Below are 20800 nucleotides of genomic sequence, written 5' to 3' on the forward strand. Positions count from 1 at the left end.
AAACTTGGAGGGGATATGGGAAATCTGGGACACGAACGCATTATTGAGGAAGTTGTGAACTGATTCAAGCCATTCAGGAGAGCAATCTGGACCTATGCCCAAAGGGCTATAAAATAGAACATGCCTTTTGACCCAGCAATACTAGGTTTGTATCCCAAAGAAATTTTTAAAAAGGGTTAAAGGAGAAAGACCTATATGTACAAAAATATTTAAAGCAGCTCTTTTCAGGGGGGCAAAGATTTGAAAAGTAAGAGGATATCCATTAGTTGGGAAATGGGAGTAATTATAATGGAATATTATTGTGCTATAAGAAATGACAAGTAGGAGAAGCTCAGAAAAACCTGGAAAGACTTACTCATTTAGAAGCAGAGTAAAATCAACTGAACCAGGAGAACATTGTACAGTGACAGGAATACTGTATAATGAACAAACTGTGAATAACAGCTATTCTCAACAATACAATGATTCAAAACTATCCCAAAGAACCTATGATAAAAAAATGCCATCTACTTCCAGAGAAAAAGAACCAAGTCTGAATCCAAACCAAAGCAAACTTTTTTCACTTTCTTAATTTTGTTTCTATTTGAATTTTCTTCCACAACTGGGGGTTGAGAAGGAGGAGAGAATTTGAGACTAAATATTCTTTGGAAAATGTTGAAAACTTTTTACATGTAATTAGGGAAAAATTAAATTTAATTAAAAAAAGAATATCAATGACACCACAGAATAAAGTCTTGACTTGTGAGTGAATTGTATTTAAGTGAGGCACAGTTACACAAAGTCCTCAGCCTCACTCTTTCTTCCAGAGTCATCTAAGTGGGAGGCAAGGTGACTAATGATGACCTGGAATATAGTGAATGACCTTAGAATCTTCGATGTCTGACCAAGCTCTAAGCACTCCACAGCATCTGCTTCAACTGCTTTGATGGTCATTGGAACAGATTGTTCTTATCCACCCATTCTGCCTAGGAATGCCTTTTTGTGCTTGGGGTAGACATCCCCCTAAATCACTGATGGGTAGGAGGTGTGTTGGTTACCCTCAGCCTGGTTTAGCTCATTGGTTGAGACAGTTTCACCAACGTATGGTCACTGGTTTCTTGGGGCTATAGGTGAGAATTGGGTGAAAGGTGGTTAACAAATGTGCATAAACAGCCTTGGAAAGGGCTTGGCAAGCCCTCACAGCAGAGGTGCCAAACCTCCCTGAACATTCCATACACGTCAGAGTTTAGTTATCTACTTCTGAGAACATCTATATTTGTCACTTGAATTTGGTGGTGGAGCTACTTATCCAAGTCACAGTCTTGGGACCAAGGGAAAGTTTCCCTTTAAAAGGAAATACACAAAGTCCGTCTTTGAGATTGGTTTTGCTGTTTTCCTGAAGGAGGAAGAAAGAAGCAAGACCAAAGGGAGAAGGTTATTTACTCAATGTAAATAAAAAAGAAAAAGTAAAAAAAAAAAAAAGACTAATATAAAGAGTCTAGGACAAAGTTAGAGGTTAGAAAGACCCCTCAAGTAGTGCTTAGATCTTTGGGCTCTTTCCCTCTTGGTTAGAACAGAGGACATTTTAATTAGATAGGAGAGGGGGATAAGCTATGGTGGCAATGGAAAGCCATAAAGTTCAATCCTTCATGTAACATTTGTGTCCCATCCCATCCTCAGAGCTCAGGACCTGTTCTTATAAATCAGCTTCACAATCCGATTGCTGCCCTCAGACTTCGCAGGATGAAGCTCTCTCAGCGATTGTTCCCACTTGGAAATGGCATCACAAATCTTTAGGAAGAAGAGAGAGAGAAGTGCATTTGTGAAGGAAAACTCAGAAAGACCCTCTAAAGCGATGTACCCTCCACCCATTCTACCTGACCACATCCATTCAAATAATTACCATCCTTCCCATTTCCAAAGATTTAAAGAGTGTCTCTTCTGAGGCAAGTTCTTTGCTGAGCCAGAAACTAGGGCTCAAGCTGAGAAGGATGAGCAGAACTATAAAATAAATACTGCCTGCTAAACCTGGAGGGGAGCAACCAGGTGGCACAGTGGCTGGGTCAGAATTCAGGAAGACTCGTTTTTGTGAGTTCAAATCCAGCCTCAGGCACTTCCTAGTCACTTAATTCTGTTTGCCTTCGTTTCCTCATGTGTAAAATAAACCAGAGAAGGAAATGTCAAACCATTCCAATATCTTTGCCAGGAAAATCCCAAATGGAGTCACAAAGAGCCAGATATGATTGGTAAATGACTGAACAACAATATTTGGAACGTTAGCTGTTTCCTCCACCAAACTTCCTTATTTCTGTCAAGGGCACTGCCATTCTTCAAGTCTCCTTTGTTATATTGAATCTCTGGGAGCCAGGAGTTCACACTGTGATTGACAGGTGGATCCGTTGGATGTCGGAATGTTCCCAGAGAGGCATGCGAACACAGGAGAGGGCAGTTGGCTCAGGGGGGTATAAAACCACCCTGGCAGCCCTGGCAGGGGTTCCTTTCTTTCCCTGAGACCTGAGATCAGTGGATCCTGGTCTTTTGTGGGATTGAGACTTGCAGACTCAGTCTTGCAAGCTCTTCCTGTTTGTTCCTGTACTATCAACAACCTGTACCCAGACCATCATCTCTGATTCTACTGCCCCTAGATATTAGGAGTTTCATCATCTTAGTTATCTAGGTTTCCCAAGGCCCGGGAGGGATCTGGGAAGTGGGCAGGAGAAGAAGAAGAGGGTGGAAAGGGGTGGATATCTCAAACTGGTTAGGCATATCATCTAGTGAAGAAGAAGCTGAAAGATTATATAGCAGTTTGCCTGCTCTGGTGTGGCTCTGGCCAGGCTGTACCAGAGAGAAGCTATCATCTTAATTCCTTTACTTGTTTACAGTTTAGAGATTCATCATTATCATTTTAAATAGGGTCTCCCAATACCTCTATCCAATCCCATTATCCTCCTTTGTTAAATACAATCAAAGTTGGGGGCAGCTGGGTAGCTCAGTGGATTGAGAGCCAGGCCTAGAGACGGGAGGTCCTAGGTTCAAATCTGGCCTCAGACACTTCCCAGCTGTGTGACCCTGGGCAAGTCACTTGACCCCCATTGCCTACCCTTACCACTCTTCTGCCTTGGAGCCAATACACAGTATTGACTCTAAGATGGAAGGTAAGGGTTAAAAAAAAAAAAAGGAAAAAAAGAAAAAAATACAATCAAAGTTTAAAGTACCTTCCTGAAGTGGTTATTCAAAGCTTCTTTGGGAAGGGAGAGACACAGTCAGATACCAAAGTTACCCAGCTAAAGAGCCCATTAAATATTATCAATTAACCTCAAGTGGGTCCTGAAGGGATATCATCTATTGACCTAAAGGATCCTGCCTGGGCAACTGTTATAAAGGAGGGAGGTGTCATCCCATCCTCTCTCTATACTCCATCTACATACATCTAGTAGGGAGTAGTATTATTATAACACCTGCCTCGAACCCTTCCCCTGCCTCACCACATGGAACCAGTCAGTTGCCAAATCTTGCAGTTTCGCCTCCAAAACTTTCATTCATTCTTTTTGTTTGTTTAAACACTCCTATTCCATCTTAGAATTAATACTAAGTATTGGTTCCAAGGAAGAAGAGCAGTAAGGGCTAGTCAATGGGAGTTAAGTGACTTGCCCAGGGTCACACAGCTAAGAAGTGTCTTGAGGTCAGATTTGAATCCAGGACTTCCCGATTCCAGGTCTGACTCTCTAACCACTGAGCAACCTTACTGCCCCTCCATTCCTCTTTAGGCTGTTCTCTTAACTCTCCTGGACTTTCTCTACAATCTCTCTCCTTCCCCAATGCCTTCATTCCCCCAAACTCCCCTTCTGGCTTCCTTTTATATGTCTTCTCCTATTAAAATGTTAGCTTTTTGAGAGCAGAGACTATCTTTGTACTTGTATTTGTAATTCCCAGTGCTTAGCACAGTGCTTGATATATAGAGACTGCCTAATAAGTGCTTGTTGACTTGTCTTGATTTCACAGTCCTTCAGCTAGTTCTCCTTGCACAGTCAATATCTCTGAGGAGGTGGCCATATCTCCCCATACTTCTGCAGGGAGATTTAATGTGGAGGCATGAAATTACCTTAACACTTCCTTGCAGGTAGTGCTCCAGATCTTTGCCAGAAGGATCATCTGTGAAGAGTGAAAAGCCAGAGTAGGATGTCTTTCTCATTCCTGTTTCCTGGTTCAGCCGATGAAGGAACTCATCCACAGTAGAGGAGCCATCAAAACCTACCACCTGAGAAGGCAGATATGTCTCAGTATAATGAAAAGTGATGAAAGAGTTCTAAGGACAAGAGATGAGAAAATCTGTTGGAAGGGACCTGGGTAGACACAATATGCTAGAGAAAACTTGGGTTGCATGTTTTTGTACAGAGGAGAATGCCTGAGTATATTAGCTTTCCCAACGTGAAGTTAAGATATAACAAAAGTTAAAATATAACATATAACATAACTCTAAGATGTAACAAATACTCTATTCCATGTCTAGTCTAGTCATTAAGCTGCTCTTTTTTTTTCTTGAGGGGTTGTGGGGCAGACCTGTGATGTCATCAACATAGAGATCTCCCAGTGAGGAACTTTTTCCATCAATGCAAATCAGCACTTTCTCTGTGACTTAGTTTTATTAAGTTGTTTAGAGGAGGGTAGGGAGGAGGGGATGGTCTGAATGATGAAGTGACCTAGGACCACACAGCCAGTTGGGATCAGAAGCAAGACTTAAATCTAATTCTCCCTGACTCCAAGTCAAGACCTCTATGCATTCTTCCATACTGTTTCTTTGCTGTATTACTTTGAACAATGTACTTTCTCTTCTCTATTCCTTGGTTTTCTCTTTTATTCAAAAGTATCAAGACCACTTTGATATATCTACCCTTACATATACATTCAAGGGCTTAAAAGGAACTTTCCATGTCTAGGGTAATTTTAATTGTGAATTTGCCTCTCCCAAACCAGTCAACATTACATGAGTATGATTTCTCAGACAGCTAAATAAATACCTGCTTGGTCCAGAAGCAGCTTTCTGTGGAATACTTAGGATGGGTGGGAGCCAAAATGTTAAGTAGGAGGCAGAACCAGGAAGAAAGCACTGCCTGTCTCACCTGGTATGTCCCATTGACAAAATGCACAGGGATGCTGAAGGGCAGGGAGTGGTGGTAGGGGTTGCGTAGTAGAATGGACACCACTTCCATGCGAGATGGCTTAGCTTCCCGTTCCCCAGCCTTCAAGGTCCGTTTCACTGCCCGCTGGCAGTAGGTTGCATATTGTCCAGTTTCACTTCTAAACAGAAAGGAGAGGGGACCACTGGAGATCACACTTATCCCTATCACCCTGGAGTTTTAGAAGTTGAGTGTGTTGCTTGTAGGTTTGTGAGGGTGTACTGGTTTTAAGATGTGTGACTCCTTAGTCTTTCACCCACCTTAGCCGATCTATTGCAAAAGTCTATTTACCTCCTTAACATCTCTTGCCTATAGTACCTTCATTCTGCTTGAGGCTACTACCACCTTGGTACAAGCTCTTATCACCTCACACCTAGGTTATTTCAGTGGCCTGCTAGTTGGTATCCCTGATGCAAGTATGTTCTTATTCCAATCTATATTCCACTTTGCTGTCAAAATGATCTTCCTTAAAAAAAAAAAAATCTCTTACCTTCTCCTCTTAGAATCATACTATTGGTTCCAAGGCAGAAGAACAGTAAGGGTTAGACAACTGGGTTTAAGTGACTTGCTCAGGGTCACACAGCTAGGTCTGAGATCATATTTGAACTCAGGAACTCCCATCTATAAGCTTGGCTCTCAATCCACTGAGGTGTATAGTTGCCCCTTCAAAGTAATATTCCTTATATCACAGGTCTGACCATAAGTCAATAAACTCCAGTGGCTCCCTATCATTTCTAGGATCAAATATAAAATTCTCTGTGGTATTTAAAGCCCTTAATGACTTTTGCTCCACATTTCTAGTCTTCTTACATCTTACTGTCTTCTAATCTACTCCAAGTGACACTGACTTCCTTGCTGTTTCTCAAACAAGTGTTATGGATGAAATTGATCTTGGCATTGGTTATTAATCTTTATGGCCAGTTGATATAGATAGCTGATAAGTTCACCTGGTGGTAGATGGTGATTGAAACTGCTGGACACAGCTTAATCCAGCAAAATTTATTATTACTATCAGGAGAGGCAGGGAAAGAATAAGGAGGTAGAGATACTATAGGAAAAATCTTAACCTAAATCTAAGATTTCTAAATATATATATATATATATATCCCACCAAACTGATTTGCAAGGATTCTTGTTCACCAAAGGTGAACCTCCTTAAATCTATTTTATACTGACTACCTAAACCCCAATTCTAGCTTTTTAACCTTATTCTAATATATATACTTCAATATTGTTAATCTCCTTAAAATATAAATCAAAAGTAACAAGCTGTCTTCTCTAACTGACCATTGTGGCAGTTAAAAATCAAAATGTCTCCTCTCACTCTTCCTAGCAGAGCAGTCCAAGCTCACTCTGTTTTCAGTGAGTGTCAAACAGTGCCCCAATCACAGCTGTTTCTCCCTGTCAGGAGAACAGCTCAGACAGCTAAAACTCTTCCCACATTCACAGATGTTCTTGTAAGGTTTCCAAGTTAAGTTTGGCTAAATCTCTAACTGATATTATCCAGAGAAAAGCCATACACCACCTCTCCTGACAGTGACTTCAGAGAGAGTGGCCAAGAATCCAAACTACTTTCCCACAAATCCAATATTCCTTAAAGAGCCCATGGTGATTTTTCTCTGGCCATGTATAACAGAGGACAGGAAAGAATCCTTTCTTGGTATCTATCTCTCTGTATTCTAATTATTGCTATATAACTTAATTAATAACAAATTAAACCTAACACACGATACCCCATCTTCCAACTCTGAAGAGTTTTACTGGCTGTCCCCCAGATGACAATGCTCTCACTCCTCATCCCTGTGTCCTTCAAGTCCCAGTTAAAATTCTGCCTTCTATATAGGAAACCTTTCCTGATCCCCCTTAATGTTAGTACCTTCCCTTTGTTGATTATTTGCAGTTTATCCTGTATATATACATTGTTTGATCTAATGGTTTGCATGTTGCTATTGATCCTTAAACATCTGAATGCTGATTTAGACTTATGGGAACCACAAAGTTTAACTTACTCTAGGATGTGACTTTTATCAGGGATTCACCATACTTAAGCCTCATCAACTTTCAACACTAGCTCCTGAGCTAGAATCCCCAGGAAATTAAAACCCTCTCTATCTTCCAGCTGTCACTCAAAACACATGCTATATACATATTCTATCAGTTATCTTTTGATCTAGTTGATCTGCCAGTGCAGCCTCCCAGAAGAGTGTTAAGTAGAAGAAAGACTAGGGAGAAGCTAGGTGGCTCAGTGGTTTGAGATCCAGGTCCAGAGATGAGTGGTTCTGGGTCCAAATGTGGCCTCAGATACTTCATAGCTGTGTGACCCTGGGTAAATCACTTAACTCCCCATTGCTTAGCCCTTACCGCTCTTCTGCCTTGGAACCAACACACAGTATCAATTCTAAGACAGAAGGTAAGGGTTTTTAAAAAAAGAAGAAAGATGAAAAGGAGGGGCAAACCAATTAAAATTCAAGAAACTTTAAAAAATCAGTTGGGACTTATTTAATGTGACAGATTAATGAAGGGGGAAGGTTTGTTTTATGGCTAAACCTTCCCAGAATGGAGCTAATTAAAAACAAAACTAAACTAAAACTAAAGCCTTTAGTATAATTGGAAAGACTAGTCTATGGAATGATGGGGAATGATGGTTGAATACCCCAAATAAAACTCTGTGGATACAGGTGTGCTTACAATAGTTATATAAAGAAATTTAGGTGCACCTGGATTATCACATAGGGTCTAGAGCAGAGGTCTCAATCTTACAGCCTGCAAACTTCCTGAATATGCTGGTATTAGATTAAAATAAAGTTGGGAGGGGCAGCTAGGTGGCTCAGTGAATTGAGAGCCAAGGCTGAAGATGAGAAGCCTTGGGTTCAAAGATGACCTCAGATACTGCCTAGCTGTGTGACCCTGAGCAAGTCACTTAACCATAATTGCCAAACTGATACTAAGGCAGAAAGTAAGGATTTTTTAAAATGTCATTGGGAAATTTTTAGCAAAATAAATAGAACTACAATAAACATACATCATTTATGTTAATTTGTGGATTTCTAAGCCAATTTGTTGCCCAGCGAGCATCCATTCCTATTTGAGTTTGTCACTACTGATCTACATGTACAAATCCCTCAGTAAATCAGAAGGCAAGGACAATTTGGAGCCTTAATTTTCTCATGTATGCCATATTATTCCTTCCTTTCATCCTTCTAAAATTCACTTGGTTCAGTGTTAGAACTAGAGGGAGAGAAGGAGAGAGCCCAAGGATAAAGGAAATGCCATCTATTCACCTGGGATCTGCGTGGCGCTGGAGCTGCTGTTTGATGTACCAAAGGAAGTGATGCTGAGGCAGAAAAAGGGGAGCACACAGAGCCAGGAGTTGCCAGCACTGTCAAGGAAAACCAGGCATCAACAAGTAAGAGCAGGGTCTAGTTGGCCTCTGTCTTGCCATGGATCTCAAGGAACTTCAGTGGTCTCTTTTCTCAACTCAGAGGTCTACCACTATCAAATCTGTGGCCATCAGAGGTCACAAGAATGGGGCAACCAAATGATCTGTCAGTGTGAAGAGAATTAAGGATGGGGCAAAGATGTGTCCTTTTTACCCCCTGGAGAGATGTGGCAAAGAGAAATAAGATCATCTTTCTGGGCAACCTTAATCTGTTGGTATAGCTGAAGGGATCTCTTGCTCCTACTTTCTCTTCTGCATCTTTCCCACCTCCCCAAGGGCAACTTCTCACCACTAGGAAAAGTTGGGAGACAAAGCCTGACCTGTGTTTGGTCTAGGTTGTACCTCCCCCATTTGACATACACTCACCTGCAAGAGGGAATGTTTCTGTGGGGGGTGACAGCTGGTTTGCTTGATGAGTTGGCAGTAGAGTTCACTCTGCAGCTCAGGGTGAACCAGGCACACCTGCAAAGCTGTCTGGGCCAGGGACACATGATACTCCACAGAGGCAGCCTCTACAGGTACATTGATGAACAACTGGCAGGACTGGGAAAGAAAAGTCAGAAGCAAATAAACATCTGCTCTCTCTCTCCATATTATATGTACTTAGTTATTTACATGTTTTCTCCCTTATTAGAATGAATGCTTGAATGCTCCCTGAAGGCAGGAGAGTTTTGTTATTGTTGTTGCTGGTTTTTTGTCTTTCTTTGGGTCCTCAGTGTTTAGCCCAATGTCTGCTACATGCTTAATAAATGTTTGTTGACTGACTGAGAATTAGAAGCAAGTCCACCATGCCTTCGGATCCTAAAAGTCCTCACAGACAAGATGCTAAATAACTTTGAGTCCTAGCAAACTAGGTTTAGACTCTGACATTCAGGCAGCAGAAATGACCTGCATTTTCCCATAAGCCTTGGACTAAATAGGAGAATTAAGAATCAAATTCACTCAAAGTTCTTTTCCAAATGAAAAGCTGTTGTTTATTCTTAAGGGCTGAGGTAGGGAGGGGATGGAATCTTTCTGCTTCAGAAGCAGCAGGAGACACAGCCTTCCCACTATTGGCCAGAGAGGTGGGAAAAAAGGGAAGTTAGGACCTCTGGGTTTTGTCTTAGTTTCCTCTGTGCTACTGTTGAACAAATTCTTTAAGTGTCGAAGGTCTTCTGCCTTTCAAATGGAAAAAAATCCCACAACACTTTCCACCAAGGTAATAGATAGTGTTTAGAGTCCTTTAGCAGAAATAGTTTAGTACTGGCTCACTTTTACTAAGGAAACAAGATAAGTGACACCTTTAAGGGAAGGACTAGGGTTTTTTTGGATTGGTTTCTTCTACTTTGAATCTACCAACAAACATTTATTAAGCATCTATTATGTGACAGGTACTCTGCTGGCAACTGGATATATAATTCCTATTTGAAAGCAGCTTACACTATAATGAAGGAAGCAAGAAGGTTATATATGTATATAAAGATTAAATCTAAAAATAATAAAGACAGACAGACTGAAGGTCATATTCAAGGCTGAGATAATCTGAGCTAAAACTTGAAGGAAAGGAGGGATTCTATGAGAAAGGGAGGAGAGAGAGAGAAAGAGAGAGAGAGAAAAGAAGGATGGAATGAAGGAAGAAAGGAGGAAGAGAGAAAGGAAAGAAAGAGGGAGGGAAGAAGGAAAGGAGAAAAAAGGAAGGAGGGAGGGAGGAAGGAAGGAAGAAAAGAGGAAGGAAAGAAGAAAGGAAGGCAGGAAGAAGAAAGGAAAAAAAGGAGAGAGGAAAGAAGGAAAACAGGAGGGAAGAAAGAAGGAAGAAAAAAAGAAAGGCTGGAGGGAGGGAGGAAGGAGGTAAGGAAGAAAACAATCTTTTATTACATGCCTACCATGCACTAAGCACTATGCTAAGCATTTACAAATAATATCTTATTTGATACTCACAACAACCCTAGGAGGTAGGAGCTATCATTATTTTCAAATGGGAAAGCTGAAACAGACAGAACTGCTGTGATTTTTGCCTGGGATCACCGAGCTATTAAGTATCTGAGATTTGAACTCATTCTTGAATCCAGGGTCAGCACTCACTTGGCTTCTAGGTGGAGGTAAGGACCATGTCCATTCTGGTGCCAAGCCAGGAGACAGAAGATAGAATGCCATGCATGAAGAAAAGAAAGGCCAGTTTGGCTGGACTGCAGAGTATAGGATGAGGTGGAGCTGGAAAGATGGGTTAGGACAAGGTTGTGAAAAGGCTTTAGGAATTTGTTGCATGTCAAGAGGTAGCCTTTACTAAATTGAAGAACAAGGTCAGATCTTGCATTTCAGGAAAATCACTTTGGCAACCATGTAGATTGGAGAGAGGAGAGATTTGAGGCAGGAAAGCCCTTGCCATAATTTAGACAAGAGGTAATGAGGACCTGAGGTATTCATTTGTGCAAGTTGAGAGAATTGGTTGGTTGCCAGAGATGTTATGGAGGGAGAAACATCAAGATTGGTTTAGATGCTGAGGGGGAGGGGAGGGCAAGTGAATAACATTAAGTGAGAGTGGAGGAACATTGGACCTTTGATGGAAATGGAAATTTTTGGAAGAGACAATTAGGTTTTTAAGGGGGAAGATAAGGATAGTCTACTAAACACTATGAACAGGGGGCAGCTAGGTGGCTCAGTGGATAGAGAGCCAGCCCTGGAATTGGGAGGTCTTGGGTTAAAATCTAGCCTCAAACACTTCCTAGCTGTGTGACTCTGGGCAAGCCACTTAACCCCCATAGCCTAGCCCTTGCCACTCTTCTTAGAACCAATACATTGTATTGATTCTAAAATGGAAAGGTTTTTTAAAAAGTACTATATATGACCAATTCTCCTGGAATTCAATTACTTCCATTGGAAGTTTTTTAAAAAGGAAAGAGGACAGCTAGGTGGTGCAGTAAATAGAGTGCTGGGCCTGGAGTCACAAAGATCTGAGTTCAAATCCAGCAGAGGCTAACACACTAACTAGCTGTGTGACTACAGGCAAATCATTTAACTCTGCCTCAGTTTTCTCATCTATAAAATGAGCTGGAGAAGGAAATGGCAAACCACTCCAGTATCTCTGCCAAGAAAACCCCAAATAGGGCCACAAAAAGTCAAGACATGACTGAAAAATGACAACAACAACAACAAAAAAAAGGAGAGATGTTCTACTTTATATTCTTATCCTCTACAGATTTAATTTGATTAGTTCTCTAATCATAAGACACAAATAGAATGGGACTCGTCTATTCCAAAGCTACATTTTAGCAGGGAACCATTTTTTGTTTCACTTTAAGAACAAGCTGTGCCTATTTCCGGCGTCTCCTCAACACTGTTTCCATTGCTTCCTTCTTTAATGAAGATCCTTTCCTAGCAGTCAGAGATAGATGGGCTTCTCTCCTCAAAGAGAAGGATGAGACCATAATACCCAGACCAATAGCGATGCAATATGGGATTGTTCATTTCTCCCTCTTCTTCCAAACCATCTGCTAGTTTCAACAAGGACAAGAGTACTCTGGCTACATGTGGCTACGATGTCCCCGACCTGGTGGGAGGGGGCTGCATTTTTGTACCTTGTGTTAGAGAGAAAACAGGCTGCCTGATAAGTTACCTTGAAGAGCTTGAGGGCTTCCGTCTGCAGGGCTTCTGAGGGCAGCGTGGTAAGGGAGGCACAAAGCCCATCTTTACTGTAGCACAGCATGGGATGTCTCCACAAAGGGGAACCTGATAGAAGCATAGTACCAGAAGGCAGTGTCAGATACCACTAAGGTTAGGGGGACTCACTACCCAACATCCTAAAGGGGTTCATCTCTAGAGTTTGACTCTAAAGGGAGGACAAGGGTAGGGATTGTCCTCAGACACATGATTGGCATTAAGTTCATCATTTATGGCTTATAAGGGATGTGTGTATAACATATAATTATGGTTACAAGTATTTATACATGTTTGAAGGCTTACGTGGACATTGTATCCATCAAGAAATATTTATTAAATGCCTATGCTGTGCTAGACACTGGGGATACAAATCCAAAGGAAAAAAAAATCCCAACTCAAAATAAGTTGCACTCACAAATATATGAGAGTATGGCCCTGAATAGCTTAGTCGAGATAGGGGGAGAAAGAAAAGGAGGGAGGGGGAGAGGGGGGGAAGGAGAGAAGGCAGGAAAGAAGGAGATAAGAGATAGAGAGAGGGAGGAAGGGAGAGGAACAGGGAGAAGAAAGAGGGGGAAGAAAAAAGAGGGAAGGAGAAGAGAGAGAGAAGGAAGGGAGAGGTAGGGAAAGGGAGGGAAGGAGAGAGGGTAAGAGAGAAGGAGACAGAGAGGAAGGAAGAAAAATAGAGAAGAAAGAGAGTTGAAGAGAGTGAAGGGTTTCAGTTATAACAAATCATGAAGATATTAAAGATATATTCAAAAGCCGACTCTAATGAGCAAAATGTTCATGGACAAGACTTATGAATATATTTCTAATATTTCACATGATTGATTTCTGAATCCTTAAATTGGATTGGACTTAAATTTTGTTGAAATGGGGCAGCTGGGTGGTTCAGGGGATTGAGAGCCAGGCCCAGAGATGGGAGGTCCTGGGTTCAAATCTGGCCTCAGACACTTCCTAGTGACCCTGGGCAAGTCACTTGACCCCCATCATAGCCTAGTCCTTACCATTCTTCTGCCTTGGAACCAATACCTGGGATTGATTCTAAGACCAAAGGTAAGGGTTTAAAAAAATTGTTGAACTTACAAATTAAGCCTCTATTATTAACTGCAGTCTAAAAGCTAGCAGACAATTTGTAAGGCGTACACTTAACATCTGAATAAGTTTGGGTCAGGGTTCCAGGAAGAAGAATGTTTGACTTAAGTCAGGAAGGACTTTCTAATGAGCTTCTTTCCTGGGCTACTGGCTATACAATTTTGTCCCTACTTATTCCTTTCTCTTGTAATTGGACCTAATATTATGTTAATACTTTTGATGTTTCACTGGTTTGACTGACATCCTGAAAACCCTCAATCCTGAAAACATCAGCACAGCATAGTCAGGGGTTACTCTGTGACTCTCTGGGTGTGCTTACCTGCTGACACTATGCTGAAGCTCTTTCTCTGTGTTCCTCGTCTGTTTTCAATCTATGTCTCCCCCTCTCTAGTCCTTAATCTTTACCTATTGCTTTCTCAGGCTATAGCTCCCCTCCACAGGTGATAAAACCCACACGATAACTTTTTGTAGGGGCTGGTTCTCTACAGAGAGAAAGAAGGAGGGAGAGAAGGGGAGAAGGGAGGAGAGAGAGAACGAGATAGATGGAGGAGGAAGGGAGATGGGTGGGGGGAGTGGAGGAGAGTGGAAAGAGAGATCAGTAGTCAATTGATTGAACCTCAAATTTCCTGTACTCAGTTCATCCCAGTTTCCATCTTGGGTTTTATCTACTAATATGTCCTAGCTAAGATTAACTCGTCACCTTCTTTCATCAACCCTTTGGCCTGCCTGCAAAGCTGAGGACTACACAGAGTGAGTGAAACCTTCACCAGGTAATTGGAAAACCTCTAACTCTAAGAAACTCTCCAGGGGATGGAGTAAGTCATCCCAGCTCTGACACAGGGCTAAGCTTGTGGAGTTAAGAAAATACTTTCCTTAATAGCTAGGCAATCCTTAAAGCTGTCAAAGGATATGACTGACATTCGTTGCTTCCTAACCAATCTCACCCAAGCCATTCCATTATAACATTAAGCCTGTTGGATGCTGCTTACCTGGATCCCCCTCTCCATCCATCAGTTTTCCAATAAGCTGCTCATAAGCAGTGCCTACCTTGGCACTGCCGCTACCTGCCGCCACTGTGAGATGGTAGAGCCATGTGTCCTAGAGGTGAAAGAGAGTTAGCTGGCACTTCCAAGAAGCCCTTATTTAACACCTAGGGTTTGCCAAGCACTGTGCTAAATGCTATGGATATAAAAGAAAGGCTGAAAGAAAACAAAACAAAAAAACCTAACTCAGTCCTTGCTCTCAAAGAGCTCACAGTCTTATGAGCAGAATTCAGTGTTCTAGGTGAAGTCCACTTAAGGAGCAAACACCTGGTTGTAACCAACAACCATAAGCAGAGATTCAGGACCATATAGAAAAGAAGAACTTTGACTTTTTAAACAAGTGGCACTCCCCCAAATGAATGGATCTACCTTCTCTGAGGGTCTTATTTCAAGGGATTCTCATTTTTGGAGGAATTTTACACTCACTAAACACCAAAGGCTAGTTGCAGATTGATGGGGAAAGAGGCAAAGTCAAATTTCCTCAAGTTCAAGGTTGAAGGAAAAGGGAAGAGAGTAAAGCCATCAGTCTTAGTTTTTTCTTGGTGACCTCATTTTGTCCCATTCCCTGCCTTACCTTCTCATGCTTAGAACCAATGAGAAGATAGGTGGGACTGTGTTCTGGTGGGTGAATCACTAGCGTAGAGTGGGAAGAGAGAAGCCTTCTCATTCCTCCAGTAGCCTCATAGTCTTCATCTGAGTCACAGGAGCGATCCACCTCCTCGATACGTGCCCCCCGAACAGGCAAGCAGCCCAGAGGATACTAGAGACAGACACCATTAGTGGAAGAGGGAACTGGAGTCATTCTTCCCATACTCCAGGATCAACAGAGGTGGGCAGATGGGGGCAGGGAAGATGAGGATGGGAATGCCTCCAACTTGTTCAACGATGCAGATGATAGAATGAGGTTCAGTTGGGGAAATATAACCAGTAGACAAACTATATATAGGTAGAATTTCATTGACTAGGCCAAGTAGTTGCAACTTTGAGATACCGAAAGAACAGGTCAAATTTAGTAGTGTGCTGTGGGTTCAAGGAAAATTCAGGAATCTGGGTGAGTTTTTTTATTTTTTGGGGGGGTGTTTAAAATAATATTTTTTCTAATTACATGTAAAAACAATTTTAAATATTAGTTTTTAACATTCTGAGTTTCAAATTCTCTCCCTCCCTGAGACAGAAAGCAAGTTGATAGATTATACATGTGCAATCATACTAAACATTTCCATATTAGTCATGTTCTGAAAGAAAGCAAAGACAAAAAACATGAAACAATAAAGCAAAAAATAGTATTCGATATGCATTCAGATTTCATCAGTTCTTTCTTTGCAGGTAAATTGCATTTTTCATCATGAGTCTTTTGGAATTGTCTTAGATCATTCATTGTATTTTTAAAAAGATATTTCATTTTCCCAAGTACATGCAATATGTTTTTGAAGAAACAGAAGAATGGATGCTAATGCTCTCTATGGTGAGGGGAAAAGAAAAATCTATAGCAAATTAGCATCAAATTGGGTAAAATACCTTGTCCTCGTGGCTTCGATAGTAGTAGAAGGTTTTTCCAATCACAGAACACCAGACCAGCTTGGAATGACCATGTTTTACCTGGTGAGGCACAAGGGAAGCAGTATGAGTGGAACAGTTATTATCTATATGTGGCTCTGGGCTCTTGTTTCTTCTTGTCATTGGTCTGAAAAGTTCTATGTAGAGCTCAATCTTCAGTAACCCAGGGGAAAAAATGTAAGAAATTCCTTTCTGACCCTCTAATGGGAAAGTAATTATTACTTAGAAAAGGGATTCCAACAATTCTAATTCTTGACATCTAGAGATTCTGTGGCTAGAGCTGTTTGGCTGTTGGTTGGTCTCCTAGCCACATGTCTTCCTCCAATCCAAGAGATTCAAGTCTTTTTCCATTTAACTGTCAAATTGATTTTCCTAAAAGATCTGACCATATCACCCCCTAACTTAATACACATCTGTGGCTCCTTATCACCTCCAGGATCAAATATAAAATCCTTTGCTCCCTTTTTAAAAAATCCATCTTAGAGTCAATACTATATAAATGTTCTAAGGCAGAAGAGTAATAAGAGCTAGACAGTAGAGGTCAAGTGACTTGCCTGGGGTCATATAGCTAGGAAGTGTCTGAGGTCAAATTTGAATCCAGGACCTCTTGTCTCCAGGCTTTATTCTCTATCCACTAAGCTACCTAGCTGCCCCCTCTTTTCTTGGTTTTGAAAGTCATTCATAACCTGGCTTCCTCCCACTTTTCTAGTCCAGGTACACTGTAATCCAGTGGTCCTGATCTTGCTGTTCTTTTCATAAGAACACTTTCCCAACTCTGCATTTTCCTTGGCTATCTTTCATGTCTGGCACTCTCTCCTTCCTCAGCTCCATCTTCTGACCTCCCTGGGGCTTCCTTTAAGTCTCAGCTAAAGTTTCACCTTTTACAAGAAGCTCTTCCCTGTCCTCCTTAATCTTAGTACCCAACAGTATCTTCAGTTTATCCAGTGTAGATTATTTGTGTATAGTTGATTGCATGTTGACTTCCTCATCAGACTGAGTTCTTTGGATTTGTATCCATAACAGAGCTTAGTACAGTGTCTAGCACATTGTGGGCACTAAATAAAAGCCAGCTGACTGATAGACTTTGTCTTTTCTTCCCCCATAAAGCTCCTACTGTTGCTTATCAACTGTGGCTAGAAAAGTCCTTTGCCTTGTCAAATTTGAGCCAGGGGAGGCCATGACTTAGAGGCTCAAGGAAATAGAAGCCAAACAAGATGGGTAGTCTTGGTTACCAGAAACTCAATACCCATTTCAGGCCAGTATTTGGGAAAGGAATGAAACTAAAAGTTCGTCCATTTCTAGAATATGATGTGAGGACAAACTAGGTAATTTCTAGAGCCAGACTTTTTTTTCCTTGTATGCAACTATCAGGGAAGATTTTTTGAATATACACCCTCAATATATGGCTATTACTAATGTATAACTTAAATACATTACATATAGTTAGGTGGTACTGAATGCTGGACCTGAAGGCAGGAAGATTCATCTTCTTGGGTTTAATTTTAACTTCTGGCACTATTAGCTATTATGATCCTGGGAAAGTCATTTTTTTAAAATTATTTTTTATTTTTATTTTGAATATTTCCCCTAGTTACATATTTCATGTTCTTTCCCTCTCCCCCAAGCCTCCCTAACCCCACTTAGCCAACGCACAATTTCACTGGGTTTTACATGTATCAATGATCAAGACCTAATTCCATCTTATTGATAGTTGGACTAGAGTTATTGTTTAGTGTCTACATCCCCAATAATATCCCTTGGGAAAGTCATTTACCTCTGTTTCAGTTTCCTTATCTGTAAAATGAGCTGGAGAATGAAATGGTAAAACATTCCAGTATCTTTGCCAAGAAAACTCCAAATGGGGTCACGAAGAATCAGACATGATTGAGAAGACTAAACAACAACAACAACAACTGTTGTGCTAATACTAACAGAGGACAGGTAGTGGAACTGTGATTTTATTGCTACTATAATCCCATATTAAGAAATTCTCTTTACCAATGAAGGTCAGTATCTTCTCTGCAATTTATAGTCATAAAAAGCCACTTAGAGTACTGAGAGATTAAGTGACTTTACTTGGGTCACACAATCAGTATTATATTAGACATATTACTTATATTGAGTACAGAACTTGAACCCAGGTTTTCCTGACTTTGAGACTAGCTTTCTATCCACTATGTAAAACTGCTTTTCTTTTTTTCTTTAAAATTAAAAAAAAATTTCAAATTAAATCTTAATTTATTTTAAACTTTTAAAAATTAAACTTAAAAAATTCAATTTTATTTTAAAGTTTAACATTCTCTCCCTCCTCCTCCCCACACCCCACTCATTAAGAAAGCAAGAAAATCCATAATCAATATGTATATGTATACAAAACAAATTTCCTCATCTGCCATAACACTGCCTTCCTAAAAATTATGTCCATTAGAAAACTTACACAAAAAGTTGAAATTTTAAACATGGGATAAAGAGGAGATAATATTTGATCCTAGAGTCAATAGAGAGCCACTGGAGTTGGAGTTTATGGAGCAGGGGAGTGTACATGGTTTGATTTGTACTTTAGGAAAAGTGAGTTTGATAGCTTTGTGGTGGGTGGATTGGAATGGAAAGAGAACTGAGATCAAGGAGGAGGCTATTTCAGTAGCTTAGGCAAGAGGTGTTGAGGATGTGAAATAGTCGTGGTGCCTGTAACTGAAGAGAAGGGGTTGAATTTGAGAGATGTTATTTTAAAGGTAGAAACAGCAAGGTTTGACATCTTATTGGATACCTTGGATACAGGAGAATAAGGAGAGGAGGATGACACCATGGTTTCAAACCCTCAATAGGAGAATTCAGAAGAGGTGTAGATTTTGGGTAGAAAGATCATGAAAAGAAATCTGCTGGGAAGTTCAAAATACATTCATGTTTGCTCCTCCAGGGTGATTTATTCTCTCATCAAAAATGAATTGGAACATTGAGTCCCCTCTCTTCCTTCCCCCAGGGTGCTTGCCACAGTTCTGAGGTGGTGTGGGGGGCAAGGCATAGGTATGCTGGGGGCAAGCATTTCGCCTGTGTAAGCTGAGGCAGGAGCCCAATTCTCAGATTATAAACCCCTTGGGGGCAATGCCAGGTGAAAAGTACTAGAGGTTAGAAGCTTACACATCAGAAGGAGGCCAGTGGTGGGAGGGTGTAGTATGAGGTAATTCTGGAAATAATGGAAAAAAGAAGTGGGGTGTGTGGCTCTACTAGAGATAAACCCTTTGCCTAGGGAGGCTAAACTGCCACCCATCTTTTAGCCCTTACACTGGTCAACCACGCATTGTTTGGGGGGTCATGGCATGGCCTTAAACTTTCAGGATCATTGATCTAGAACAGTGATTCCCAAAGTGGGTGCCACCACCCCCTAGTGGATGCTTCAGCGATCCGGGGGGGGGGTGCAGTGATGGCCACAGGTGCATTTATCTTTTCTATTGATTGCTATTATAATTAAAAAAATTAATTTCCAGGGGCGCTAAGTAATTTTTTTCTGGAAAGGGGGCAGTAGGCCAAAAAAGTTTGGGAACCACTGGTCTAGAATGTGCATGGAAATTCTGAGTAAAAAGTGCTACATGGAATAATGACAATATTTACTTAGCATTTTAAGGATAATAAAGCATTTTAAAAATAAAAAAACCCAAACCCTACCATTTCTCTTAGAATCATAAGTATTAATTCCAAAGCAGAAGAGCAGTAAGGGCAAGGCAATTGGGGTTGAGTGACTTGCCCAGGAAGCTAGGAAGTGTCTAAGGCTACATTTGAACCCATGACTTCCCATCTTCAGGTCTGACTCTCTATCCACTAAGCCACTTAGCTGCCCCAATTGTAGAGCATTTTACAAATATCTCATTTTATCCTCAAAATAACCCAGAGATAAGTGATATTATTATCCATATTTTACAAAAAAAGGAAACTGAGGAAGATGGTGGTTGAGGTGTCTTAGTAGTATCTGAGGCTGATTTTGAGCTCAGGCCATTCAAGCCCAGTGCTCTGTTCACTGTGCCACCCAACTGCCTCTATGAAATGGTAGGAGGCAGGACTCCATAATCTCTTGTGGCCTCTCTCCATCCTGTTTCCACTGTCCTTTCTGGAAGCTCACAATATAGGGGCTGCCCATACCTTGGTCAGCCAGCCTCTCACAGTGGGCTTGGCCCCACTTTGTGGCAGGGCTGGGGATCCAATGGCCTGTTCTTTCAGCAAGCTTTGGAGTACTCGGATCCACTCCTCTAGCAAGTTGGGGGAATCTGCTGTCAGGTAATAGGTTTTCTTCTCAGAGATGAGCTGTAGGGAATAGAAAGAATGAGGAGAAATAGAGGAAGGGCATTTAGGTCTTCACAGATTCCAGGATTTATTGGCCCATCTTCCCAGGCTCTTCTTCCTTCTCCACTTTCTCTACCTCATACTTTCTTCTTTCCTTTTTCCTCTTTAAACATCACTCTCTCCCTTCTCTGTTTTTCTTCTTTCCTTCCTTCCTTTCTTCCTTCCTTCCTTTCTTCCTTTCTTCCTTTCTTTCTTTCTTTCTTTCTTTCTTTCTTTCTTTCTTTCTTTCTTTCTTTCTTTCTTCCTTTCTTCCTTTCTTCCTTCCTTCCTTTCTTTCTTTCTTTCTTTCTTTCTTTCTTTCTTTCTTTCTTTCTTTCTTTCTTTCTTTCTTTCTTTCTTTCTTTCTTTCTTTCTTTCTTTCTTTCTTTCTTTCCTCCTTTCTTCCTTTCTTCCTTTCTCAAACCCAGGAATTGTGGAGGTCCTGGCCAAATTCAAACTTAGCATCTTCTCTACAAACTTTGATAACCTAATGTGGACTCAGTTACTTCTGGGTTCACATTTTCATCTTGTTCTCAGCATCTGGTTCTGTTTCAGGAGATTAT

The 20800-nt window shown here is 41.0% G+C and overlaps 1 protein-coding gene across 1 annotated transcript in view; it reads right to left on the bottom strand.

Annotated features, from left to right (window-relative positions):
* PLEKHH1 (pleckstrin homology, MyTH4 and FERM domain containing H1) overlaps window positions 1–20800 on the bottom strand; it is a 74509-nt gene that overhangs the window by 6772 nt on the left and 46937 nt on the right. Inside the window, exons 13-22 of the mRNA XM_044659957.1 lie at window positions 20058–20219; window positions 15885–15965; window positions 14941–15126; window positions 14313–14421; window positions 12188–12300; window positions 8962–9138; window positions 8438–8535; window positions 5100–5277; window positions 4082–4237; window positions 1670–1770 (exon numbers count right to left, since the gene is read on the bottom strand). Of these exons, the coding sequence (XP_044515892.1) occupies window positions 1670–1770; window positions 4082–4237; window positions 5100–5277; window positions 8438–8535; window positions 8962–9138; window positions 12188–12300; window positions 14313–14421; window positions 14941–15126; window positions 15885–15965; window positions 20058–20219 (1361 nt within the window). The remainder of the gene's footprint in view (window positions 1–1669; window positions 1771–4081; window positions 4238–5099; window positions 5278–8437; window positions 8536–8961; window positions 9139–12187; window positions 12301–14312; window positions 14422–14940; window positions 15127–15884; window positions 15966–20057; window positions 20220–20800) is intronic.

Source organism: Gracilinanus agilis, chromosome 2, assembly GCF_016433145.1.
Source record: "Gracilinanus agilis isolate LMUSP501 chromosome 2, AgileGrace, whole genome shotgun sequence".
Taxonomy (NCBI): Eukaryota; Metazoa; Chordata; class Mammalia; order Didelphimorphia; family Didelphidae; genus Gracilinanus; species Gracilinanus agilis.